The sequence below is a fragment of the Erythranthe guttata genome, chromosome 12 (assembly GCF_056151865.1).
Source record: "Erythranthe guttata isolate IM_541 chromosome 12, IM_541, whole genome shotgun sequence".
NCBI classification, from domain to species: Eukaryota; Viridiplantae; Streptophyta; class Magnoliopsida; order Lamiales; family Phrymaceae; genus Erythranthe; species Erythranthe guttata.
Genome location: NC_142544.1, coordinates 19905780 through 19933531, shown reverse-complemented (window position 1 = coordinate 19933531; position 27752 = coordinate 19905780). Strand labels below are relative to the sequence as shown.

At 35.0% G+C, this 27752-nt stretch overlaps 4 protein-coding genes and 2 long non-coding RNA genes across 8 annotated transcripts; 3 read left to right on the top strand and 3 right to left on the bottom strand.

Moving 5' to 3' along the window:
• Positions 1-5275: 5275 nt before the first annotated feature.
• Positions 5276-7546, bottom strand: LOC148766703 (uncharacterized). Of its 2 annotated transcripts, none has more exons than XR_016034971.1 (4): positions 7123-7546; positions 6776-6814; positions 6192-6323; positions 5276-5556 (listed from the first exon to the last, which is right to left on the bottom strand). It is a non-coding gene; the product is annotated as an uncharacterized LOC148766703 (long non-coding RNA). The 2 variants fall into 2 exon arrangements; XR_016034972.1 differs by having other exon boundaries at positions 6637-6814; positions 7123-7523.
• A 1313-nt stretch (positions 7547-8859) lies between these two features.
• On the top strand, positions 8860-13807 carry LOC105956841 (5-methyltetrahydropteroyltriglutamate--homocysteine methyltransferase). Of its 2 annotated transcripts, none has more exons than XM_012980749.2 (12): positions 8860-9189; positions 10205-10558; positions 10649-10736; positions 10905-11032; positions 11122-11513; positions 11621-11784; positions 11871-11951; positions 12054-12220; positions 12316-12421; positions 12511-12761; positions 12851-13052; positions 13138-13807. In XM_012980749.2, exons 2-12 carry the CDS (start codon positions 10209-10211, stop codon positions 13504-13506), a joined length of 2298 nt encoding a protein of 765 aa, XP_012836203.2. In that variant the 5' UTR covers positions 8860-9189; positions 10205-10208; the 3' UTR covers positions 13507-13807. The 2 variants fall into 2 exon arrangements, with proteins under 2 accessions (XP_012836203.2, XP_088682412.1); XM_088826286.1 differs by having other exon boundaries at positions 9100-9396.
• Positions 13808-14236: 429 nt separating this feature from the next.
• LOC105956840 (uncharacterized) lies at positions 14237-19072 on the bottom strand. The gene is made up of 12 exons (XM_012980748.2): positions 17231-19072; positions 16676-16765; positions 16358-16591; positions 16051-16272; positions 15873-15978; positions 15569-15772; positions 15258-15322; positions 15085-15164; positions 14902-14996; positions 14779-14819; positions 14594-14642; positions 14237-14475 (listed from the first exon to the last, which is right to left on the bottom strand). Exons 1-12 carry the CDS (start codon positions 18824-18826, stop codon positions 14471-14473), a joined length of 2787 nt encoding a protein of 928 aa, XP_012836202.2. The 5' UTR covers positions 18827-19072; the 3' UTR covers positions 14237-14470.
• A 60-nt stretch (positions 19073-19132) lies between these two features.
• On the bottom strand, positions 19133-19990 carry LOC105956572 (uncharacterized). The gene is made up of 2 exons (XM_012980425.2): positions 19857-19990; positions 19133-19737 (listed from the first exon to the last, which is right to left on the bottom strand). Exons 1-2 carry the CDS (start codon positions 19951-19953, stop codon positions 19253-19255), a joined length of 582 nt encoding a protein of 193 aa, XP_012835879.2. The 5' UTR covers positions 19954-19990; the 3' UTR covers positions 19133-19252.
• LOC105956573 (uncharacterized) lies at positions 19461-20152 on the top strand. Its single transcript, XR_001172688.2, has 2 exons — positions 19461-19601; positions 19842-20152. It is a non-coding gene; the product is annotated as an uncharacterized LOC105956573 (long non-coding RNA).
• Positions 20153-23795: 3643 nt separating this feature from the next.
• On the top strand, positions 23796-27551 carry LOC105956838 (uncharacterized). Its single transcript, XM_012980747.2, has 9 exons — positions 23796-23980; positions 24369-24601; positions 24703-24907; positions 25001-25091; positions 25184-25329; positions 25904-26147; positions 26267-26371; positions 26473-26655; positions 26743-27551. Exons 2-9 carry the CDS (start codon positions 24391-24393, stop codon positions 27430-27432), a joined length of 1875 nt encoding a protein of 624 aa, XP_012836201.2. The 5' UTR covers positions 23796-23980; positions 24369-24390; the 3' UTR covers positions 27433-27551.
• Positions 27552-27752: the final 201 nt, after the last annotated feature.

Here is a 27752-nt window from a genome sequence, read left to right as displayed (position 1 = left end):
CTAAGAATAAAACTAATATTGATACTAATACTAATAATAATATTGATACTTACAATGATAATTATAGTGATACTGATACTAATACTAATACTAATACTAATACTAATATTAATACTAATACTAATATTAATACTAATACTGATACTAATACTAATATTAATACTAATACTCATACTCATACCAATACTAATAATAATACTAATACGTACTAATACTAATATTCATATTGATACTAATACTAATACTAAGAATAATACTAATATTGATACTAATACTGATAATAACACCGATACTTTCATTGATAATGATAGTTATATTGATACTAATACTAATACTAATACTAAGAATAAGACTAATATTGAGACTAAAACTAATAATAATATTGATACTTATAGTGATACTAATAGTGATATTGATACTAATATTAATACTAATAGTAATACTAATACTAATTAATACTAAGACTAATACTGATACTAATAACAATAATAATTATGATACTGATACTAATACTATACTCATACTGATACTCATAGTAATATTATATTAATACTAATATTAATACTGATACTTACACTAATACTGATACTCATAGCAATATTAATATTAATACTAATACTAATACTAATACTGATATCAATATTGATACTGATATTAATACCGATACTCATAGTGATACTAATAGTAATACTAATACTAATATTGATACTCATATTGATACTCGTCGTACAATACTGATACTCATACTAATATTGATACTCATGCTCATACAAGTACTAACAATCATACTGATACTCATACTAATACTGATATTAATGTTGATGTTGATATTGGTACTAATATTGATACTAATAGTGGTACTAATATCGATACTGATAATGATATTGATATTGATACTGATACGCATACTCATACTGATACTGATATTGATACAAATGTTGATATTGATACTGATACTAATACTAATACTAATACGGATACAAATACTGAAACTGAAACTGATATTGGTACTGATACAGATATGATATTGATATTGATATTGATATTGATATTGATATTGATATTGATATTGATATTGATACTGATACTGATACCGATACCCATACCGATACTGATGCCGATACTAATGTCGATATCGATAATTATACCGATACTGATATTGATACCGATATTGATATTTAGACTAATATTAATATTAATATTAATACTAATATTAATACTAATACTAAAACTAATATTAACACTAATATTAAGACTAATATTAATACTAATACTATTACTAATATTATTACTAATACTAATATTAATACTAATATTAATACTGATATTAATACCATTTCTTATACTAATATGTTAATATTGTTAACGTTAATGCTAATGTACATATTCTAATTCTAATACTAATTTTAATGTTAATGTTAATCTGGATATGCTTATGTTGATTATAAGTGTAATACTAATATTATCCAAATCCTTATCCTATTCCCAATCATATTCATATATAACATTAACGATGATTATAATCCTAATCATAATTCTAATCCTAAACCTATTTCTAACATTAATTATAATCCTAATAATCTTACTACTGATAATACTAATGCTAATGCTAATGTTAATTCTAATTACAATTATAATTATAATTCTAACCATAATCCTAATCCTAATGCTAATCATAATCATAATACTAATACATGTCTCTAATTGTAGTACTAATCAATAATCATAATCTTAATTATAATTCTAATACTAATCTTAATCATAATCATAATCCTAATCCTAATATTAATTATAATACTATATTAATCCGAATCCTAATCATAGTATTAATACCAATACTAATTCAAAGAATATTAATTATAATCGTAATTCTAATGCTAATACTAATCACAATCCTAATTTTGATTTTGCATCAATGTTTTTGCAATGATCTATTATTTTGTATAATAAACAATTATATTCAATGTCGCAACTTTTATATCAAATTCCTTATGTGTGGTACCTGATACATCAAGAAACACATATTAAATATATTAGAAATTAATATTTAATTATATTATCAAACTGACATTAAAATTATTTGAAATAATGTAAGGGTATAAGCAAACATTAAGACGTGAAAAGAACGATAATCGTTGTTAATAGGATAAATTATGAAAATCCTCATGAACTTAGGCTAAATTACGGAAAGCACCCCTATTTATCGGTAATTACCAAAATCCCCCAGATGTTTGTTTATGTCTTACACGACCCCCTTATGGTGTGATTTTTTACGGAATCTTTTTTTAGTCCATGTAATATGTGGATTCTACCCTTGCAGACGTGACATTTCTTTTATCTTACTTTTTAAATACAAAAAATACCTTTAGGGGAGGTAATAGTAATACTAAAAAGTTGTGAAGATTTTAAGAAGAAAAAATATTTCGTGTAAAGTGCCCCTTACGGTAATTTTTGTCTTTGAAAAGTACCATAAACAAATATCGTGTGCAAGGTAGAATCTGCATTTTCGGTGAATATTCCACGTAATAAAAAAAAATTCCGTGAAAAATCACACCGTAAGGGGGTCGATGTAAGATGGAAGCAACCATCAGGGAAATTTTTACGATACACATTCTCTGGTCATGTTCATGTATAATGTATAATATCAAATGATTTATTCTGCAATATTTTGTTTATATAAATCCAAGTTTATGAATTAAAATACACAATTTTCGTAACACCGTCAATCATACAATTATAATAGGTGAAGATTTTAAATTGAATTTAAATTAAATTAATTACTATTGAAATTAAATTAAAAAATAAAACTATTTAGAGTTTTCCAATAAAGTTGATATATTTAAAGTATTTTATAAATGGTATGATATAAAAATATAATTAAATAATTAATATCTTTTTAATTTTGGAAAATAGTGACATGTTTTTTGATGATTTATTTTCACCAATCAATTTGCCACATTGGATGAAATTAAGGACATGTCATCATTTGAAATTGACAAATGTCAATCAATTAGGCATGCAATTCAACTTTTATATATTATATAGATTAGAGTGGTCCCCACTTACCTACTAATCCAACAAACGACTCTACTGCTCATTGCAGCCATTTGAATTCTGATACAAATCAAAGGACATTTTAGTAATTTGCCAACTCATAGTGGCCGAAAAATAGGGGTGGCCCAGGTGGAGTGCCACGTATGCCCACCAACTACAGCCACCAACTCCTTGAGTATTAGATTTTTATTTTCCCATCAGAAATTATACTTTGTTACTTCTAATTACAGCACTAATCGAGTGATTAAACCAGGCATTTATCAAGCGCGTGGAGCACACGCTCACAGATCCCCTGGTCAATGATTCCGTCCACGTGCATGGTAGCATCTAAAGTCACTGTTATCGAACATTATTGGGCTTACCAAAACAACTTGCAACACAATCTTGCTTTGTCGGACTGGGCTGAGAAATGGCAAGTTGTTTGGAAAAAAACAATTAAGTGGTATTTAATTATTTCTAATTTTAGTCCTCCATTTTCTTTCTATTTGTTATTATAATATTAAATAATAATATGCAGAAATATATCATTTTTAATATATATTTATAAATAAGTACTTTATTTTACGAATATTTGTCATATAATCCCCGAAATAGCACCTTCGGTCGCAATATTTCTAAGATTGTTTTTTGGGGCCATGAGAATCCAGAAAAATAGATTGTTTGTTTCTAGGAGACATTTTGAATCTTTGATGAAAAAATGTGTACTTATAATTTTCAATTTCATGATAGTAGCAATTTTTTTTACTCAAAATATAAATTAATTTAAATTGACGTGTTATTTTAAGTTACGCAAAATTTGCATACCCCTCACATTCCACTACAAGTGAGTGATACAATATCATTCTAATATATTGAAAAAATCTTGCTCAAAGACCTTTTTTGACCCTTGATTTCGGTTAATTGTATTAATCACCTTGGATAGATTAAACGGGAACGTGATGATAGGTCATTGTACGCTAGTAGGTGATCGGTTCAGAGTACCTGTCACATAGAGATGAATATCCAAGTCTCAAACCCGCAAAACAAAGAAAGATGAACTAAGTCGGTCTGACGCTCAAGTTAGATGCCTAGGGAGTAAGAACTTAATACAATTCAATAGATGCATTCGATTGCACCTTGTAAAGTGAGCCTGATGAGTTATTTATATGGTGATCAGTGAAATCATTATTATAGTAGGACTCTAAGTAGGATTAGTCAATCTTAATGAACCTACGACCACTAATTAATTAATAATTTTGTAGGTGAATGACAAATCGGATATTTTAGGTGGCCCAAATGCTCATTAGTTTAGTGGGTCGGTCCAATGAATAAATCATTAAATATAGTTGTATTAAGGGAAAGTGGGGCTTGACTTCTTGCAAGTTCGGCCCATGTGAGTGTGTCCAATCTCTTACGGCCTCTTCTGTCTAATTATAGCAACAAATGAAAGTGACTCATCAAACTTTCATATTCTCATTTCATTACTGGAATATATATACTACGTATTTGGTTAAATTTATTCCATTTATTATCCAGTAAATAATAAAGCAATATCATAACATCATTATAGATATACATCAGTACAAAATTGTGTATTTTTGTATATTATAAATGAATAAATAAAATAATAAAATAATAATTACAAGTCAACATCTACAAGATCACATATTTTTTTAGGGTCCATTTGATATACACCCTTAGAATGGAAAATATATAGGGATAGGTCCACCCCTAAAATTCTTCCTTTGAGATAACCCCCTGGAGAGGCAAAAGTACTATTGTGCCCTTAAGTGCATTTTCGCCCAACTGCATTATTATTTTCGCCCTGCATTCAGCATAATGCCAAACTGCATTTAGATTTTGGGCCTGCATTTATCATTTTTATATATTTTTTTAATAAAAAAATATAAATGTTTATTTCACTATTTTTTTATATATATACCCTACTGAGTGTTATTTTAATTATTTTTTTTATTTTTTTTATTTTTTTAATTTTTTTAATTTTTAATTTTTTTAATTTTTCAATTTTTTTTTAATTTTTAATTTTTAATTTTTTAAATTTTTTTTTATTTTTGATATTTTTTTTAATTTTTTAATTTTTTTAATAAATTTACTGTACCGAAATTGACTACACATGACTATAGTATACTACATATAACTGTAATATACCACAATCATGTATAGTTATATGTAATCATGTACTGTTTTTTTACCCCAAAATTAATCTACACCAACAACAAAATTTACAATTTTAATCTTGATATTATAAATCAACTAACCCAAAAAAAATGAAAACACGATCACATCCATAAAATCTTCAAAACATGGACACGTATTACTATACATTAAAAAACACATAACACACATATAACTATATGTTACTACACGTGATTATAGTTATCTACAATTATCTATAGTTATATAAGTGGCTTAAGTCTAGATTGTTGTAGCATGAATGGAACTTCACATTACACTTCTCTGCATCTTATTCTTTGCATCTCATAATGTTACACAAACCAAATCCTGTGACAAAAAATACAAGTTAAAGAAAACGAAGAACAAAATGGAACAAGCGATTTACATTACATGAAAAAATACAAAAAACAATGAAAGACATTTTTTTGATAAGTTTATTTTGGTGAACTATAGTCACAAGTAGTTGTTACTGCATATGACTAGATATGACTATATGTAGTCAACTATAGTCACATGTAGTTATGTTCATTCTTGTTACTACATGTGACTATATATGACTACAGTACATGACTACATGTGACTATATATGACTACAGTACATGACTACATGTGACTATATATGACTACAGTACATGACTACATGTGACTACAGTACATGACTACATGTGACTACAGTACATGACTACATGTGACTATATATGTATATAAACCAAAAACTTCACAATTGAATCTATATAAGATTATGAATAAAACTATGTGGTTGAAAAAAAAAAAAGACACCATTTAGTGGTTTGAAACAGAAAAGCAGAAACACAAACACGACAGAAGAATTGACTGAAAGTAAATCACAAGATATATTGACAATTACTTGTTGACCTTGCTACCATTCCAAATTAGTCGTTCTACACAGAATCTTAAGAGAGATAAATGATATAGGAACAAAGTGGTTGCAATTAACTTACCGGTGATGGTCGCGGCGGAGTGGCGGTGGGCGGTGGTGGGCGACGGAGTGGCGGTGGGCGGCTTGTTTTGAACGACGAACACAAAGTCCCACTTCGCAAAAACTTACTACATAGTAGTTCAAACACCAAGACCTGTGAAAAAGAAAAAGAGTTAAACAAACAACGAATTTTTCTTCAAATTTGAATCTGCACACACACACATACTATCACCTACTTACTGATATACATATGCATCACCAGCATATACTCTCCACATAACTCATATATTCTCCACATAACTCATACATGACTATACATTAGAAAAAACACAGAGCTTTTATATAACTACATATTACTACACGTGACTATATATGACTACATCTATACGGCCATATGTGATTATATATAACTACATATGACTAACTATATGCACATAGTCATATATAGTATAATTTGGATTCATAACTTTAAATTCCACTTTTCAACCCAACAACAACTCTGATCTATCGGTTGCAAAAGAGATATTTTGAATTGGCGAACACCATGTCCTTCGGCAAAATTGCCACTGATCTAAATTCCATTTTGGAGAGATGGGTTGTACTTACTCCGCCGCGGCGCCGCCTACCCATATTTCATTCCAACCCCTGTGTTGCAAAAGTAAATCACTTCATGTATACATACATATAATCATTACAGAGAGAGAGGGGTGTCAGAGAGTTCAAATATATATATATATATATATATATATATATATATATATATATATATATATATATATATATATATATATAACTTTTTGCTGAAGGGTTATGGGTTTCCCCATTGCTGGTTTTAATAGCAAAAAACATGACTTTTGATGAGACAAAAGACCTTGATTCAGAACCCTTCACGAAGAATGGAGATTTGAATGTCTGTTTCTGTTCAAATCTAAAAAAAAATGGGATTTGAATACCTGTTTTTGTTCCTCCGCTAACTGAAAATGAGCATGAGGAATGGACCAAAGGGTTCTCCTCAAATGGTGGTTACATTCCGACGCTCTGCATCTTTGCTTGCTCAGCTGACTCCGATTAATACTTCTCCGGCCACCATCCAAGATCCGATTGTGTGGGTCGAGCACCGCCGTGTACGCGGCGAACATCGTCGGGGAGCCGTTGTACGGCTAAACTTTGACGCCCTATTTGGCCGATCGAGGTGGTTGGCCTGGAGGGTGAATCTGGTCCCGTCATTACAGAAGAGAGACGGGAGAGAGAGGCAGAACAAAACAGATGAAAGGAGAGCGGCGCGAGCGGCGATTGGAGGGGAGGAGTTTTGGTTGGAGAGAAGAGTTAGGGTTTGTCTGGGAAAAAGATAATCAAATAAACGGACCGTGATTTTCTGGCCTTATTCCACAAAAGCTTCCCATTAAGGGTAAAACAGTCATATCACTATGCCCTAGGGGGGTCTGACAAATTAAGATCAAAATTTGGGTTTTTGACTAGGACAGAAAAAATCATTGGACCTCCTCATATATATTTTCAAAACTAAGGGGTTATCACTCATTTACCCATTTTTTTAATTAATGTTATTTGCTTGTATTTGGAATCTCTACTGCAATTTTTTGTATTCCGTATTATATATTTATTACAATATTAGTATTTAAGGATATTTAATAAATAAAAGTTCACTGAAAACAGAAATGAAAATCGGGTGGCGGTGGTCTGGTGGGACAGGTAATCACGTGCGCCAACTAGCCTTGCCGTAAATTCTTGGGTCGTGGCATGATTTTAACTTGCCGACCGCTAAATAAGGGCCACCGACGCAAGATCTGTGCTTAATTCATTGCTGTGTTTTTTTTATTTTTTTATTTTTTTATTTTCTTTATTAATTGTCGTGTGTTTAATGTTTTCTCATGATGTTTAATTATTTTTTTAAGGCAATCTTTTCTTTTACTATTCTTTTTGGTGTTAATTAACAACATAATAATGGAGACTAATTAATGGTGATGATGGAGCAGTACACCTGAGCAATTTGTCAAGTAGTCTCGTGTTTTATAAGTTGCTCAAAACAACTTTTAAGCTTGGCAATGTTCATCGATCATCACTCTATTTTTCCACAAGATTTCAACTTATAATATCAATGGTTCAAAGTAGGGATGGAAATCGGACGGATTGGATCAAACTGAAACTTTTAATTTTTATTTTTTTTGAAAGTGAAAAACTAATTATAATTATGTTAAAAGAAATAGAAAATAAAAAATGGAATGAATTCAAATCGTACAGTTTTGGATCGAAATCGACGTAATTCGAAAATTCCAACTTTTAGTAATACATAACACAAAACATATAACAATATTGAAAAAATTCAAAACTTTTGGAATTTATAATGAAAAATATAATTTCAAAATAAAACACATACTGATACCGGATCGAAGTTAGCATCTTAATTTCCACTCCTAGTTCAAAGCAATGATTTTAATACAAGGGTGCAAAATGTCTAAAGAGTCCATTTGAAAGGAGTAGAATGTCAATTACTTAACAATTTTGCCGTAAAAAGAAATAAAAAAGCAGCGCAGCAAAGTAAAAAGACCAAATAGCCCAACCAGATCGCCGAACTTCCGAAACAAACCAATCGCCGCAGAGAGATCTGCCACATCAATTCCGGGGTTCGGTAACTACACCAACTCAGCGCGTTACAGCACGCACCCCAACTTGCGCGTCACCACATTACCCATCAAAAAGTAAATTTCACTGAAATCAGCAAAGGAAAAAATAGTAATTTAAAAATCCGCTAGCTATGCCTATTACTGTACATAAATTAACAAGCCGAATTCACTTTCCGAGATCTACCACAGCAGCAACCCCCCACCTACCCCCACCCCCACCCCCACCCCACCCCCCGAGTCTAACATTTCCTTCTATAAATAAGCTCGTTCACCCGTCTTCCTAAACTCGCGTCTTGCCCATCTCTCTCTCTCTCTCTCTCTCTATCTCTACCACTCTCCTCCAAAAACCGGTCTCTGCACCACCTGTTTATCCTAAAGGTACGGTTTCCCAGTCAGTACCTAGTGGCGTTCTCCGCCGTTCGTTTTGTGTTCGTAGTTTGCTAAAATCCTGCATCTATTGTGATACTTCTGTCGCTTTATCTGTCAGTTCATTTGTTCTGCTGCTTCATCCTTTTCAGTTTCGGAATTGTTGATTTAAATTTTTTTGAACTTGAAGTTTTTGCGTTAATTCGCTTAGATCTATTGGTAATTGTCTGTTTCTAACGTATTTGCATGATTAGTGGAGTTTTCTGCTGCCTAATCTTACTCCGATTTGCTCTGTTTTCGTAATTAGTGAACATTTTTTTTTTGCTGTTCTGTTCTACGCTCGATAAATTATGCTTACGTGGCGTTTTAAATGTATTGTTATTGGTGGCGCGTGGGGGTGGATGTGGTTTTGGGTTGATTTTGTGTGGATAGGCTTTAAATGCTAGAGATTGGGGTGTGGAACTATTAGATCTGAATTTGAAACTTTGCGATCTGAGATGATGGGGCTAATAAGTATCTTTAGTTCAGTCACATCGGTCTGCATTGTGTCACACTATCCTGTTATGAACATGTACTGTGTTCCTGTGCTTGGATCTGGAATTATTTATTTTTTAAGTTGTGGATCTGAGTGCTTGGGTAGTTTAGGATTTGCATCGAATTGTTACACTTGCTTTTCTAAATTTTCTTACTTGTCAGCTTCAACTCATCTGGTTTATGAATTGATCTGGAATAAGCTAAATCTGGAATTTAATCTATGTGAGTTTGATATGAATTGATTAATAACTTGTATTGCCGACAAACTATCTGCACGTGTGACTAAGTGAGTATTCTGACAGAAGAAAGTTGAGACCTTTTGTTGAATTTCATGTAGTTACATCAAATAGGAAGTCATAGAAGGATCTAGTTTTGTTATCCTCCCCTGCCAGTTTTTCTGAGCATGTTTGCATGTTAGGATGTAATTTTTTTTTTTAATTTTTTTTTTTAATCATCTTGTGGTTGATTTCATCGACTGAATTTGTTATGACAGAAAAATGGCCTCCCACATTGTTGGATACCCCCGTATGGGCCCAAAGAGAGAGTTGAAGTTTGCTTTGGAATCTTTCTGGGATGGCAAGAGCAGTGCCGAGGATTTGGAGAAGGTGTCTGCTGACCTCAGGGCATCCATCTGGAAGCAGATGTCTGATGCCGGTATCAAGTACATTCCCAGCAACACATTCGCATACTATGATCAGGTGCTCGATACTACCGCACTTCTTGGTGCTGTTCCCCCAAGATACAACTGGACAGGTGGCGAGATTGGTTTCTCCACTTACTTCTCCATGGCCAGAGGAAATGCCTCTGTTCCTGCTATGGAAATGACCAAGTGGTTTGACACCAACTAGTAAGTGATGGGATCAATTTCTTGAATAGTTCTGTTGTCAATACTCTACCTGATCTGTATTTAACTAATTGTGTCGGTTTATGAATGCAGCCACTTCATTGTCCCGGAGTTGGGACCTGATGTTACTTTCTCTTATGCTTCCCACAAGGCAGTGAATGAGTACAACGAGGCTAAAGCGGTATGAGCTCTGTAAATCACCTGCTATACTTTTGTAACCAGTAAATAGATCAATTTTAATTCTTCAAAATGATTGAACCCAAATTATCATAGTAAATGACCTTTTGTTATTTAAATTTTGTTATGCTCTATTCCTTCGACCTGATGAATTTTGTGTTCTTGCACTCAGCTCGGTATTGACACTGTTCCAGTACTTGTTGGCCCTGTTTCATACTTGTTGCTCTCTAAACCTGCCAAGGGTGTTGAGAAGACTTTCAATCTTCTTTCTCTACTTGACAAAATTCTTCCAATTTACAAGTAAGAATGATGCTAATCTGTTTTGTTATTCTTGTGATTCTCTCAGGCATTTACATTGTTTGATATTTGAATTTGTAATATCCTTGTAGGGAAGTTATTGGTGAGCTTAAGGCAGCTGGTGCTTCATGGATCCAGTTTGACGAGCCCACACTAGTTTTGGATCTTGAGGCTCACCAGTTGGAGGCATTCACCAAGGCTTACGCTGAACTGGAATCATCTCTATCCGGCGTTAATGTTCTAGTCGAGACTTACTTTGCTGATGTACCTGCTCCAGCATACAAAACCCTTACCTCGCTGAGTGGAATTTCTGGTTTTGGTTTTGATTTGATTCGTGGAAGCAAGACCCTCGATTTGATCAAGGGTTCATTCCCTTCTGGAAAATATCTGTTTGCTGGTGTGGTTGATGGAAGGAACATCTGGGCTAACGATCTTGCTGCATCTCTGACCACCCTGGAGTCTCTTGAAGGCATAGTGGGAAAAGGTATATTATATTGCTAACACCTATGTTACTAGGTTTTAAGTTTGCTTTTATGTTGCATCGTTTCTCCCTTTTTGATTTTTAATGTATATAATTTTTTTTCCCTACAGACAAGCTTGTTGTGTCCACCTCCACCTCACTTCTACACACAGCTGTCGATCTGGTTAACGAGACTAAGCTGGACAAGGAAATTAAGTCATGGCTCGCATTTGCAGCACAGAAGGTTGTTGAAGTTAATGCTCTGGCCAAGGCTCTGACTGGTGCCAAGGATGAGGTATGTCACAACTATTTTCCTCTGAAATTGTGACTAGTTAAATCTGGGTAGTACTAATACCTTTGCTGCTTTTGTTTACTTGCCAGGAATTTTTCGCTGCCAATGCTGCAGCTCAGGCTTCCAGGAAATCCTCCCCCAGGGTGAACAATGAAGGTGTCCAGAAGGCTGTAAGTGAATTAACCTCCATACCTTTTCCTTCAAATTTAAAGGGTTTTTGCTGCTATAATTGTCTGGTACTTATAAATGTCATTCTCATGTTGTTCAACCAGGCTGCTGCTTTGAAGGGTTCTGAACATCGCCGTGCTACAAACGTGAGCGCCAGACTTGATGCTCAACAAAAGAAGCTTAACCTTCCGATCCTCCCTACCACCACCATTGGTTCCTTCCCTCAGACTATCGAACTCCGAAGAGTTCGCCGTGAATACAAGGCCAAGAAGTCAGTGACTTTTCCTTTGCTTGTGACTTTCTAAACTACAAACATTTATTGAAATCTATATTGAACTTTTTTTTTTTCTTTTCTTCCCTTTGTAGGATCTCTGAGGAGGAGTACACCAAGGCTATCAAGGAGGAGATCAACAAGGTTGTCAAGCTCCAGGAAGAGCTTGACATTGACGTTCTTGTTCATGGAGAGCCAGAGGTAAAGCCAATCCAATTCGAAAATGGCTGAACCTTACAAAACAACTAATAAATTTAAGCTAATATCTTTTGAATCTTTAAAAATTCCAGAGAAACGACATGGTTGAGTACTTTGGTGAGCAATTGTCTGGTTTTGCCTTCACCGCCAATGGATGGGTGCAATCTTACGGATCTCGATGTGTGAAGCCCCCAATCATCTACGGTGATGTGAGCCGCCCCAACCCAATGACCGTCTTCTGGTCCACCGCTGCCCAGAGCATGACCAAGCGCCCAATGAAAGGAATGCTTACTGGCCCTGTCACCATTCTCAACTGGTCTTTCGTTCGTAATGACCAACCTAGGTATGTATATTAAATATAGATATAATGCCTACATTCTTTGTCAATAATAATGCTTACATCTTATATTTTATTTTTATTTGTTTTCACAGGTTCGAGACCTGTTACCAAATTGCTTTGGCCATTAAGGATGAAGTGGAGGATCTTGAAAAGGCCGGCATTACTGTGATCCAAATCGACGAAGCTGCATTGAGAGAAGGTTTGCCTTTGAGGAAAGCAGAGCATGCTTTCTACTTGGACTGGGCTGTACACTCTTTCAGAATCACCAACGTTGGCGTTGAGGACACCACCCAGGTCCGCTTTCTCACTCGAAATATCTATAATCAACTTGTCATTTATTTATATCAATCTTATTAATATTGTCGGCAAAAACCAACAGATCCACACCCACATGTGCTACTCAAACTTCAATGACATCATCCACTCCATCATCGACATGGACGCTGATGTCATCACAATCGAGAACTCCCGTTCTGACGAGAAGCTCCTCTCCGTTTTCCGCGAGGGAGTGAAGTACGGTGCTGGAATTGGGCCAGGTGTGTACGACATCCACTCTCCAAGAATCCCGTCTACTGAGGAAATTGCTGACAGGATCAACAAGATGCTTGCTGTGCTGGAAACAAACATATTGTGGGTGAACCCAGATTGTGGTCTCAAGACTCGCAAGTACGGTGAGGTTAAGCCTGCACTCGAGGCTATGGTTTCTGCTGCTAAGCTCCTCAGGAAGGAGCTTGCCAGTGCCAAGTGAGCCGTTTGATGATGGATGCCTGCATTATTACACTCGGTTATTTTCTCCACCAATTCCCGTTTTTTATTAAATTTTTAAAGAATATATTTTCTAATGGTCTGATGAAATAATTGTTGTTTCTGATGAATGATTGATTATTCACTAGAGTTGTAGTCTCTGCTCGCCGAGCATTTTGCTTTTCGGTAATGTTATTTGTTTTTCTTTCTTCTTTTTTTACGTATTTGAAGAATTATATTGTGTACGTCGAAGGATACTGTTACTAATGTATCCACTGGTTGAAATTTTAAGAGATTCTTATTCAGATTGTGAGCCATTGTTTATTTTTATTCACGTGCCTTTCTTTCTGGCTATATTACTCCTAAATCATCAAACAATAATTCTCACGAGCAAAAATATAAAAAATAAATAAAAAAATTTGATGAATAGAGAAAATTAGAAATAACGATATTTATACTAAGATGAATGAATGCATTATTTATTAGCTTTCCAACTAGTCAATTGTCAATTACACTATGGCCAAGTTAACTTTATTGTTAGAAGATATACTAATTTAGTGTCACGTTTACTTCATTACATTAGTGCCTTGTACTAAAGTTTGGCACCGGTGGTATTTATTAATGGTTCGTTCATCCCCGACCCATCGTATTCATGCCCGGTAGGTGGGATATGGCGATATGCAATGCAACACATCTCAACAATTCATATTCATGTGACAATTTTGATGGGTACCTTTTACCAAACATTCTATAAATTTTATTAGTTAATATAATACAAAGTCACATTTGTAATCCTATAATTTATCGATACATCAACATCGCATATATAAAGGTAAAACGGTTCCTATATGTAACCACTTTCCGATACAATGTACAACATACAACTAATGTGAGTTTCCAGGTTTTAGGCCGAGCAGAAACAATTAACTCAGCTCCAGTTATAGCACACCACTGTACAGGTCGGTTCATCAATCTGTACGAATTCAAGATAATAGAAACAATAATCAAGATCATATAAAAAACCAACATTAGTAGATAATAGAAGAGCTTGAAGAAAAAAAATACAAGTTTCTGGAAGCAGCAGAACTTACATCTAGGGTATCTATTGTAGTCTCCATAGTAAGGAGCTTGTTCCCTTGTCTGCACAGAAAATAGATGGAAAATAATTTGTTTCGTTATGCATGGACGAAAAGGAAACCCCACAAAAAGAAAATGGAAACGGTAATAAAAGAGCGTAAAAAGACATGAAGCGTGGTTGGTTCATCGATTACTGTACCTCATAATGACTAGTATATGTTCTCCTCCCATTGACTGACTCTGAGAGAGATAAGACACGGTATTAGTTTAGCGAGCCAGCAAATGGCAAAGTAGTAAAAAAGAAGAGACGCTTACGGCTTACCTGAGGTGGGGCCAGGCCCTGGCTGCTGATGATGATGATGATGCTGATGCTGATGATAGGGGAAAGATAATGCACCGACACCGTGAAACGAGGAACTGGAAGGATTAAAGAAAAATCAGTTATCGCTATTCATAAGTGGGCATCGAGTATGAACATTTTCAGTAGCTTAAAAGAATTGCAAACCTTGGGCCTGAATTCGGATAAGAACTTTCCATACGCATTCTCGGTAACCCTTGGGGTACCGCATACATTGGATCGTGTGCCTGTGTAAAACCAGAATTATACTATAATGTGGCGGAAGGGGACGAGAAATGGATGAAGAACACTGTTACGCAAAAAAAGCTTCAATTACTTACCACTAATGAAAACGGCCGCTTGCCGCTCCCAGGTGACGGAAAACGATAGTCCGGAGCGTCAACACCTGTCCATCAACACAGTAAGAGAATCAGACGTTTCTTCACTAATGGTATTAAGGAACTAATAATTGGATTTATGTTATCATATATGGACTACGAATCGACTGAACGTAAAAGCAGATAAATTCAGCAAATTGGATGTAAAATACGACTTCTTTGATTTTAATCACAGCATAAATCCAGACTAAAAACCTCGAAAATTACGAGTAAAAGATTTATTACTGAGTGAACAAAAAGAAACTATTAGATACCTGTTCGGGGATACGGAACGATATTCTCAGTTGATGCATGTGGCCACCTGGAATGCGGCGGAGGGGTACGCTTAGTTGATGATTGCTGCCTCAATAAATGTACAAGTTCATCGTTCGTAGAAGCCCTATTATCAACTTTCATCTGACCATAACTACTGCTACCAAGCGTCCCCTTGTTTCTAGGCTCGTGCGGGTTTACAGAGGCTACAAAACCCAAAAAAATTAGGGGACCAGATATTTAAATTTAGACACCGCATAATTCTCTGTCGAAGCATCTAAGAAAACAAAAAATGCTAATACTCACTTTCTGCCTTTTGCGCTGAATAGGAGAGTTGCTTAACAGGTAGATGAGAGGTATGTTTCGCGTTCGTCCCCTGAACTGGTCTTGCGAGAGAGACAGCTATCTTAACCTAAATAAAAATTTAATACCGAGATTAATTCCTGAAGAAAATAGTCGACTTTCAAGAATTTAAATAGTCTACCTTGGAGCAGCCATCCTCCAATCTCTCTCTGCTGACAGCCTCGATGCATGCAAGAGCAGCATCCCGGGTTGTATAGTTAATAAAAGCAAAATCTTTTCTCCTAGAGTAATGAAGATCTTTTGCAAGGACAACATTTACGATATCTCCAAATCTTCCGAAATATTCTTTCACTTTCTCTCCGTCCCATGAATACGGTAGATATTCTGCATAAACGGATTTGACCTGAAAACGACCAAATTAGCTCTACCGTAAATCAGGTATTAGAAATAGTGCTCTTTGATCACGTAAGAAATTGAAAAGGCGGCACCTTTAAAATTTCTTCATCGGCTGGCTCGGATAAAGGTTGCGCCCATGCAACTCTAACCATCACGTTTCCGAAAACATCCTTCTTTTGGAGTTTCATGTATGCAGTTTGAGCATCTTTGCAGGTTTCGAGCTCAAGAAAGGCGAACCCTCGATTCTTTCCTGTATTCTTCGGATCATCCTTAACAGTAACTTTATCGATTCTCTTGATGCCGGCTTTCTCTAACAATTTTACCACCTGCAGAAAGAAAACCCTCTAGTTATATCACTTTCTTGAAGGACTTTTTCGGCAGGATCGGAGCATAATAATAAAAATGCTCACGTCTTCACTCTTCCAGTTTCTGTCAATGTTGCCGAGAAATATTGTATCGTTGCCGCCAACCGGTGCTGCATTACACACCTTCCCACATATCTAAGGTTGAATTACAGAAATGGATAACATAAGAAACATCAGTAAGTCGTTACATGGTGAAAGGAATCTTTCCATGCAAGGTACGCAATATGGATTCATGTGATGTTTAATGTAGATGCACCCCAATTAAGGAAACTAACGAACGTTGAATTTATGGAGGAAGTCTTTATTTGACAAAATTACCCCTCTGCGACTTTTTATCTTTTTTCTCTCACTTCATTAATAAGTCATAAGTGTTAGGATAAAGTTGGACAAAACAAACTTATTCTTCATTAAAATTGTAGAATGACACTTAATATGATTTTTTTTCTTGCAAAAAGGTCACTTAAACAGAAATGGAGCGAGTACATTTTTACAATTCTTTTGCCATTATTTCACAAACTTCATCTCAGTCTGTATTATCACCGTAGATCTGTTCAATAAAATGTTATCTTACGAATTACAAGAACAAGAATAGAGAATTACCTCAACTTTAGAACATTTTGCCAGCGCGTTTTTGGCATCAGCAGCTGTAGCGAATCGCACAAAGGCATATCCTCTGTTCTTCCCCGACTTTCCATCCATCACCAATCTTACTTCTGCAATTCCACCAGCTTCTTCAAACCCTTTCCTAACGTCACTCTCTTTTGCATCGTTATCCAATCCACCAACAAATATCTCCGTTTTCCGCCTCTTCTTTCGCTCCAGTGCCTCCATTTCCCCGCTTAATAATAAACCCTCATTCAACCTAATACTTTCAGATTTTTCCCCGTCAGAAACTACACTTTTTTCTCCCACGGGACCCACATCCACTTTATTGACAATATCCAAGTTCTCGTTTTCCGTAAAAGAATCACTTAAATGATGCTCTGTCGCAGTGTTCGTCATCTCGTTAATCTCCATGTTAGGTCTAGTTGCAGAGTTAACATTTTCAAGTTCCACTGGATCATGAACACAAACATTCAAGTCATTACTATCGACTTCAGTTATAACATCGTTACTATTCATACATTCCCTTTGATCATTAGCTAGCACCACTTGTTCGGGAACACGTGCACCGAAATCGAGTTTTGATGGTTCTGTCTCCATGCAATAAATGCCACGTGTACCGTTAACATCTTCGCCAATAAATGGTTCCGAAATACTTGCATTATTAACACGTTCCGACTTTTGCATGGCCTCATCAATAATGCTACTTTCCTCGTTCACCCCTTCCACAACATTAGATTTTTCAATAACATCAGTCGAAAGATGCAATTTTTTTGCTACATCATCCACTCCGGCCAACAATTCCTTTCCCTCATCAGCGGAACGATTTGTATCGATTACGTCATCCACTAAATTAGATTTTTCAATAACATCATTTGCAAGATTTGAATTCTGTGTTACCTCACTCGAATCCACACGGTTTTCTTCTTTCGCCACCAATTCTTGATTTTCCGAACCATCCATCAAAACCCTCTTCTTAGGCACTCTCCTCTTTACAATCTTCTTCACAATTCTAACTGTCTTTCTCACCACTGTCCTCTTCCCTTTTCTGGGGAGTGCCGCTCCGCTCGCCACACTCTCGGGCTCCACGGGTTTAACAGAACCATCATCCAGCACGTGCGGTGGTAGAGAAGATGAACCAACGGCATTTTCCTTTCCATCTCCATTAGTTACAGCTTGTACGCTAATAATTTTATCAGGTTGTACGGGATCAAATGATTTTCCCGATTCTTTCTTTTTGATGCCACCAAAGCTACCCATATCAGACTTTGAAAATCCAGAATTAGAAGCTAGGGTTTTTCCAGAATTTCGGGGTTGAGGAGGTCGGGAAGCAGGAGTTTTGGCATGGAGGGGTTCTTGAAGGGCTTTTTCGGTATTAGATGTAATTAAGGATCTGGTTTCTTGAAAGGCTTCGTTGGAGGTGGAAATGGCGGCGGACGGCGGTCGAATGACGCCGGTCGTCAAGGCGCTTGTAGAGGAAGGAGGACGGGAATTACTGGGGGCAGCTGAATTAGGTCCCGGAATGGGTCTCCGACCAGCTGTTTGATCAGACCGGCGCTGGGGCCGAGTGGTCGAGGCGGATTTAGGCGGCATTGAGCGGTGCTCTCTCTCTCTCTCTCTCTCTCTCTCTCTCACACACACACACACACACACACACACACACAGTCGATTCTGTCACCCAGAACTGAAACGTTATTGTCGAGGTAAATTATTCTTTCTTCCTTACTAGCTCAATCACAATATACAATTTTCAAGAATCAGTCTAAATTTTAAAAATTGAATCTTTATCCCTTCTGGGAAAAAATTGCACCTTTATATTGCGGATGGTTTGCATTTATTATTATTATTATTTTTTTTTATTTTTTTTTTTTGCTAAATAAAATATAATTTACATATATATTTATTAGTATTGTGTGAAATATGATAATAATGGAAATTTACAACGTAGAATATAATGTACATCATTTTGCTTAATTAAATCGATCATCAATATTCAATATTTCAAAGCAAGGGAATCAGTCAACATATTGAGTCATCAAACTCGTCCACGGTGGACTTATACATATACACAACATAAGCAACGAGCACCGCCACGGCGGCCGCCGTCGCCGCCAGGCTCACCGCCACCTTAGCCAGCCTCAACCCCGACGGCCGCCGTTCCCGAAATCGCATCTCACACTCCGTCGAAGCCGCATTTCCTCGCTCCTCGGAACATGGTGGTACATCGCCGGCGGATTGATTACTGGCGGACTCTGGTTTTAGGGTTTGGTCAATTTTAGACGATTCAGGTTTTTCTGGGGCAAAGTTTTTCAATTTGGGGATAGTGATGTAGAGGCAGCCATTAAGAAATTTGGCATTGATCGCATTGGTATCGTATTTATAGCTTGGGAGTGGGATTTCTTTGTAGAATTTGGTCCTCTTTGATGCTTCCAATGGGCGTTCTCCAGAAATTTTCAGAACTCCATAATTGCTGATTTGCACTTTCAGCTGTTCTTTTTTGAATTCTTATACAAGAAAAACAAAAAAAAAATCATATTTTATTGATTAAAAATATTATCTTTGTCGATTATTATAAATTCTGTATTTAAACTGTATTTGTTCTGAACAGAGAAATGAATAATACCTTGGAGATGGATTTCGAGAATTTCGCGATCTTCGTTGCGTTGCCATTTGCACAGCGGTTCGAATTCCTCGTACTGGTCAGCTTTTTTTCCCTCCATAGTAGGTTTCTTTGTTGATGTTGTTTTTTGATCTCTTCTGTTGTTGGAATTATTGATAAATGTTTAACTTGAGTTGTTCATTTATATATCTTAGCATATATATATAATATAATCAATAGATACATAATAGATTGTAGAATGTCGTAACGGGTTACTTTTGGTTTTCCTCTTTGTTCAAGAGAATCACATTCTTTCTGTTTGTATGGGGTTAGTGTTGCTTAGCATGTGGATTTTGGTATTTCTTACCTTTTGTGCATAACAAATTGACAATTATTTTTGTAACTAAACCACCTTAATCACAATTAATACGTTGAATTTTCTCATATACGGGTCGAGAATCGACACCCTAATGTTAGGGCAAACGACATTCCCCTGTTTGTGTTCAAGAAAAAAAAAAGCACTAATAAATTATTCACATAACCTTCGGAATATCTGATTAAGGACTAGTTACGATTAATTGTGTGCTAATTACGTGCTAATTACTATGTCCATTGAGTTTACTTCTGCCATAGACGTTGCTACTTATCATGTTATATGACCACCCAATGCATACATGCTCAATGAAGAGAATAGATTATAGATACATATATATAATTTAATTACATTGCAAAATCTATAATCTACGAGACAATAGGTTCGATATCAATTTCGTTTATATCATTTGCCAAGAAAATATTATAGCTGATAGGTCTACCCTAATAAAGCCCAATAAAAGAATAAAACACTAAAAGGCTAAAAAAAACCCTTACTAGACAAGCCTTCTAGAAAGATCCATTAGGTATATATGTTAATGGCACTGTGTGTGTGTGTGTGTGTGTGTGTGTGTGTGTGTGTGTGTGTGTGTGTGTGTGTGTGTGTGTGTGTGTGTGTGATTAGGACAGCAAGATAGAAACAAGAAAAATGTTGGAGGAGCATGTAATTAACCCAATGTATATATATTCCTTCACTTTTCTTCGTGTACGTAAATATATATATATATATATAATAGGAGGTGAAATAAAAGAAAGGGAAGACAGGAGATTCCGTATCTTGGTCGCGTAATTTTCAGTGCAGAGATATATATATGTGGTTGTATCGAAAAAAGCCGATATAATAAAGTAGATTAAGAATAAGACAGAGATGAAGACTCCAAAAACTTATTACCAGCTTTTGATTATTTAATGGCATAAAATGACCTGTCCATCATGTGCTTCTTCTTCTCTACATGAAAAAGCTCTGTTTAATTTATTCTTTCCTTCAACACTCAGATATCCCACTACTACATGTCTTTTGTTCGATGTGCTGCAGCTACTCTTTAAATACCTACCTGTGTTCTACTACTACTACTGCTTCTTTACACTTTACCTAATTTGATTGCTCAATCATCATATCTAGAGAGAGAGATCTAGAGATAGAGAGAGAAAGAAAAGGAGGTGTTTGGAATGGAGGCTGTTCCAAGATCCATTAGTTTCTTAATTCCATGCATGTAAAATTAATGCAAATTAACTACTAATGATCTCGGACCAGGCTTCATTCCTCACCCCTTCATTTCTATTACCCCAAATATATATATATATATATATATATACCATGAAACAAGAAAACTAAGTCCAGCATTATACTTCCATAACTTATTGTCCAGGTACTTTTAATTTCTGGATTGTCGACGTACAGAGAAACAGGTGAATATATATTATTTGAGAATTGATCATCGCATAACCCTAACCTAGAAATTAAACCATATATATAATATACATATATGATTACATTTGTAGCATATGCATCTGTTTGTAAAATGTCATTATTTTTTTCCTATTTTTGGGTCTTTTTTTTTTTTAAGGATTTATGATATTTAATCCCCTGTTTTTAGAACATTTTAATTTCTTCTTGTGTGTGTGTGCAAATTTGCTAGGTTTTCAACCCTAATATAACCAGGTGGGATTAGCACAGGATTATTAAGATTAGCTGTTACTGTGTGATTAGAATAAATCACTACTCATATTCATCATCTTAAAATTGTTTTCCTAATCCGGGTTGGCCACCAATTATTAGTAATTACTTATACCTAATTAAGTCATGTCTCTCCCAAATTTAATTTTGTTGAATTGAACATTTTTTTGGGACGAAACGAACTTTACCCCCTACAAATTTCTCATTTTCGCACTTTCCCTCCTAAAAATTTAAAAATTGGATAATCCCCCTTCAAAATATTATTTTGGTTGCACTTTGTCCAAGAAGCCAATTTTTGGTTGGCATTGTGCAACAAAAATAATATTTTAAAGGGACAATTTGCAAAAAGATAATGTTTTTAATGGATAATGTGCAACAAAAATAACATATAAAGGGGCAATGTGTACAAAAATACTCAAATGCCGATGAATAATCCATCGAAATTTTGCTATCGGGGCAATGTGCAACAAGAATAACATTTTAAAGGGGGACATTCACTTTTTAAAATTATGAGGGGATAAAGTGCAAAAAATAGACATTTTTAGGGGGTGATCTGCAATTTGCCCTTTTTTAACAAGGGCTGTAATTGTAACTTGGTGAGTGAAAGCATAGTATTAATTAATTAATAATTAAAATGAAACGGATACATACACAAGGGAAATCATTTGTGTAGTGATAGTGTGATACTATGATTAATGTATTTATGAAGTGTATTAATTAATTAATAAAAGTATTTATGAACATAATAAAAGTTGAAAGATAAAAGAAAAACATGAGTTGACCAATAGCTAACGGTACAATCTTTAAAAGACATCGTACGCAAAATTCAATATATTCTATAGACGTTGGCATATAGAATATAATATTCAAATTTTAAAATCCATTTCTGTAACGCAATATTGAACGTTCCTATTGCTATACTACTTTTTCAGGTAACGTAATCATTACATAATAATAATATGAAAATCATCAAATTATATAACAGTCCTTGGACTTTCATTCTCTTACAATATTTATCTACTTTTGTTTTATATGGACAATTAACGATTAAACCAATATTTGATTCATCTGGAAAATTATTAAACTAACTAAATATTAAACAAAATTGTTAAAATTATTCAGAAAAATCCATAAATCATTTCATGTCAAAATGCAACAATTCATTCGATATTGAAATTAAGTTAATTTTGACCAAATTATGAATTATACGAATTTTGACAAGGAAATTGGAAAAACTCCATTAATTAGGTGAGGATTTATGATAAATATTATAAATTATTGCAACCATTGAAAATCCATGAAGAAAACATTAGTGCTATTATAATGCAACAATCCACTATATATTTCCGACTTCTCAATCACTTTTGATAAACTGACAACTTTCATCTCCACGGTAAAATCGCTTCCAAGGTATAAAAATTGAAGTGTTATTATTTACACGAACGATCGCATTTTTTTTAACATAAAATTAGTCACATGAACGATTATATCTATGGATTTACTTGTTGTTTGTATTTATATATCTATCTATTAAAATGAATATTTGCAATTTGATCTGAAAATACGTGTTTAAAATTAAAGTTTGTTTGCAAATACGATAACTTATAAATTAGCCGTTTAAAGTCATTTTTTTTTCATAATAATAAAACAATTGTAAAAATAATCAATTATCTCAAAGTTTACTTACAGTCACCAACATAATCATACAAAAATTGAATTGTAAAGATGTGTGTATATTATACATAGACTATAGATACAGCTAATTTTGAATTGCCCCAATAATTTATTCAAATTTAAGTTTAGCCCTAAATAATCTTTAATACTATGTAGGTGGACTAATTGACTGTATTACGGACAGTCTACGTACTTATCCATAATTTATTATTTATTTATTATTTATTGCCATAAAAGACGTACTATTATTCAATTTCCAAAAAAATGAAGAAAAACTTCTCTATAAATTCCGCCTCTATCCCATCCCATTTAATTTCTCTCCAGCAGAACCTTTTCATCTCTCTCTCTCTCTCTCTCTCTCTCTCTCTCTCTCTCTAGAAGCAGAAACAGTAGTGGGCTGAGGTGTTGATCTGTGCTGATAACTGTAAGTTGTTTCCCGTTTACAGCAGCATCGCCGCATATGATAATGCACTGAATTCCATAACTGGATGCTGTTGTTTCATTAATTTGATTTTTTATCTCAAAATTTGATCCATTTTTTCCATCGTTGTGAAAAAAAAGTTGTTGTTTACTTTCCTTTTAATTTTTTTTATTAATCACAGAGATTCTTCAAAATTGAAGTTATGTTGTTATTTTTATGCTTGCATGAGTGGTTCAGTTCATCTGTTCATGTCAACATGACTGAACTCAAATCCTCTGTTTTCGTGTGATTTCAATGCCAAATTGAAATCGAATCGAATGAAGGGAGCTGTATGTATCTGATTATAAATGATTAATTCACATCGTTGAAATTGGGGCTTCGATTTTTTCAGGTTTCGTTTTGCAGCCAAAAAAATGGGGAAAGCTCCTCTGTTCCTGTTTGGGGTTCTATATTTATTCTGTATAGCTGATGCTGATTATACGATTTACAAAGATCCAAAACAGCCATTAAACAAGAGAATTAAGGATTTAATGGGCAAGATGACATTGGAGGAGAAGATAGGCCAAATGACTCAAATTGAACGATCCGTAGCGTCGGCTGAAGTGGTGAAGAAGTATTTCATAGGTGCGTATCGATGATTAATTCCTACAATGAATTTTTTCAAAAAAAAAAAATTAATTACACATTTACCTTGTTGCCTAACGCCTTTTGTTTTGAAAGCACAGGCAGTGTGTTGAGTGGTGGAGGCAGTGTACCGGCCCCTCAGGCATCTCCCGAGAAGTGGATCGATATGGTGAACGATTTCCAAAAGGGCTCTTTATCGACTCGTCTTGGTATACCTACGATATATGGGATTGATGCAGTTCATGGAAATAATAATGTCTATAAGGCTACAATTTTTCCTCATAACATTGGTTTAGGAGCTACTAGGCAAGTATTTTTTTATTGGAGTTATTTGTTTCATTTTGCCCGTTAGATGCACTGATTGTTTGCTTACTAGGAAAAGTTTTTCGTTTGAAACAGAGACCCTCAATTGGTCAAGAAAATAGGAGCTGCAACTGCTCTTGAAGTCAGAGCTACAGGAATTAATTATGCCTTTGCACCGTGCATTGCGGTAAGCAGAATGATCCGATAAACGTAACTTGCTAATCGAAGAAAAATACAATACAATGTTTTTGACCAGATTTTTTTTATTTGCATTAACAGGTATGTAGAGATCCAAGATGGGGAAGGTGCTACGAAAGCTACAGTGAAGATCCAATGGTAGTTCGATCAATGACGGAGATTATCTCTGGATTACAAGGAGATGTACCTGCTAATTCTCGAAAGGGTGTTCCCTATCTTGGCGGGCAGTAAGTTTCTCAATCTTCACTTTTTCTTTTTTCGAATTTTTCTATTGAAAATTGTCTGGTCGAAATCAGTCAACTAAATTTTTCGATTTATGGCTTGTTCTGCATATGCTAGTCACAATCAAATTCGTGCATCATGAAAAGTATATCAGCAAATTCTCCATCACTTTAAGCGTCCACAAGTTAGTCAAACGTTGATATTTTTGACGAAACAGTAGTTTGGTTTAATACGCAACGAACAATTCTTAATAGAATTCCTTTGTGGAGGTTACTATGAGAGAGTAACTTTTCGTCATTTTGTCAATGGTTAATTACTGGTGGCATGGACCATAATTCCACCTAAACTGTGAAGACAGTGACAAAACAGAAGAGCAGATAAATCCAAATTAAGGAACCAAACATCTCTTGAGTTCGATGTTATTGTCAAAGAATCCGTCCGTGTTTTATTTTTTTTCAATCGACATAAGTTAAAATTCATTAGGTAATTTACGTTTTTTACCAGCCATACCGAAGGGATGTATACACAAGTGAAATCATTAATTTGGGTGTTTTTGTTTTTTTGTGTTTGTCTATTCAGGCACAAGGTTATTGTTAGTGCCAAACACTATGTTGGTGATGGCGGAACAACACATGGAATAAACGAGAATAACACAGTAGCAAGCATGCATGAATTGCTTAGCATTCATATGCCGGCTTATTATGATTCGATCATCAAGGGTGTATCAACAATCATGATCTCGTACTCGAGCTTTAACGGGAAAAAGATGCATGCTAATCGTGATCTCATCACTGGTTTTCTCAAAAAAACACAGCGTTTCAGAGTAATTTAATTTCCCTTTTAAGACTCTCACTTTAATATTCATGCTCACGAAAATAAACATTATCTGTAAACTAACACAAGTTTTTTTTTTCTCGTTTTCTTTGTTATTGAATTCTTCAGGGTTTTGTCATCTCGGATTGGCAGGGAATCGACAGAATCACTTCTCCACCTCACGCGAATTATACATACTCAATTTTAGCTGCAGTTAATGCTGGAATTGACATGGTTGGGATATAACTAATTTCTATATATACATATATATAATTGCTTGAATGAATTTTTTTTCTCTTTTCCAAAACTCAAATAAAATTACCACTTAATTGCAGGTTATGGTCCCGTACAATTATACAGAATTCATCGACGGTCTGACCTTCTTAGTGAAAAATAATTTTGTTCCCATGACCCGAATCAACGATGCTGTGAGGAGGATTTTAAGAGTTAAATTCACAATGGGTGTATTTGAAAACCCCTTAGCTGATTACAGCATGGCCAAGTACCTCGGTACTCAAGTAAGTGTACAATATTGCATAATCACAAATCCCAAAACAAAAAAATAATCAATTCCCAAACGAGGCCTAAAAATTCGATTTTAACAGGAACACAGAGAGCTTGCAAGGGAAGCAGTAAGGAAATCACTTGTGCTGCTAAAAAACGGAAAATCTGCAGACAAGCCATTGTTACCACTCTCTAAAACAGCACCGAAGATTCTAGTTGCCGGGACCCACGCCGATGACATTGGCAACCAATGTGGCGGCTGGACAATCGAATGGCAAGGAAAGAGCGGGAATACTACGGCTGGCACCACAATCTTGACCGCCGTAAGAAACACAGTTGACCCGAAAACAGAGGTGGTCTTTAGCCAGAATCCAGATTCCGGATATGTAAAGCAGAACAACTTCTCGTACGCGATAGTTGTTGTCGGAGAACTGCCTTATTCGGAGACAATGGGAGACAGCCTTAACCTGACACTAGCTGAGCCGGCACCCACTATTATTAAAAACGTTTGTGGCTCGGTGAAATGCGTTGTTGTTCTAGTTACGGGTCGTCCAGTTGTCATTCAGCCATTGGTTGATCAGATTGATGCACTTGTTGCTGCTTGGCTACCTGGTTCTGAAGGGCAAGGTGTTGCTGATGTTCTGTTTGGTGATTATGGGTTCAGTGGGAAGCTGCCTCATACGTGGTTCAAGACCGTTGATCAACTTCCGATGAACGTTGGAGATCGAGTTTACGATCCTTTGTACCCGTTTGGGTACGGACTTACAACAAACCCTGTTAAGGGAAACTAGATATTCGATGTAAGAATGTAGTGTGATTTTTTGTTGTGATTTTATGAGCTGTGTGTGAAAAAAAAAACACTTATTTCTCTTGATTTATAAATTATAATATGGAGTTTTATTTGAAATAATTTTCTCTTGTCTGAATTGGAGCTTCTCAGAAATGTTTTACACGTGTATATTAGAATTAATATTAAATAAAAAAGAAAAAAAAGAAAATGTAAATTAGAAAAAGAAAATCCACATTCCCCACTCCAGTAATGGAATGGAATGAATAGCATGCTTTTCGCCGCGTAAGTAGGCTATAAATTTTCGAAAATTAATGGTGTAGT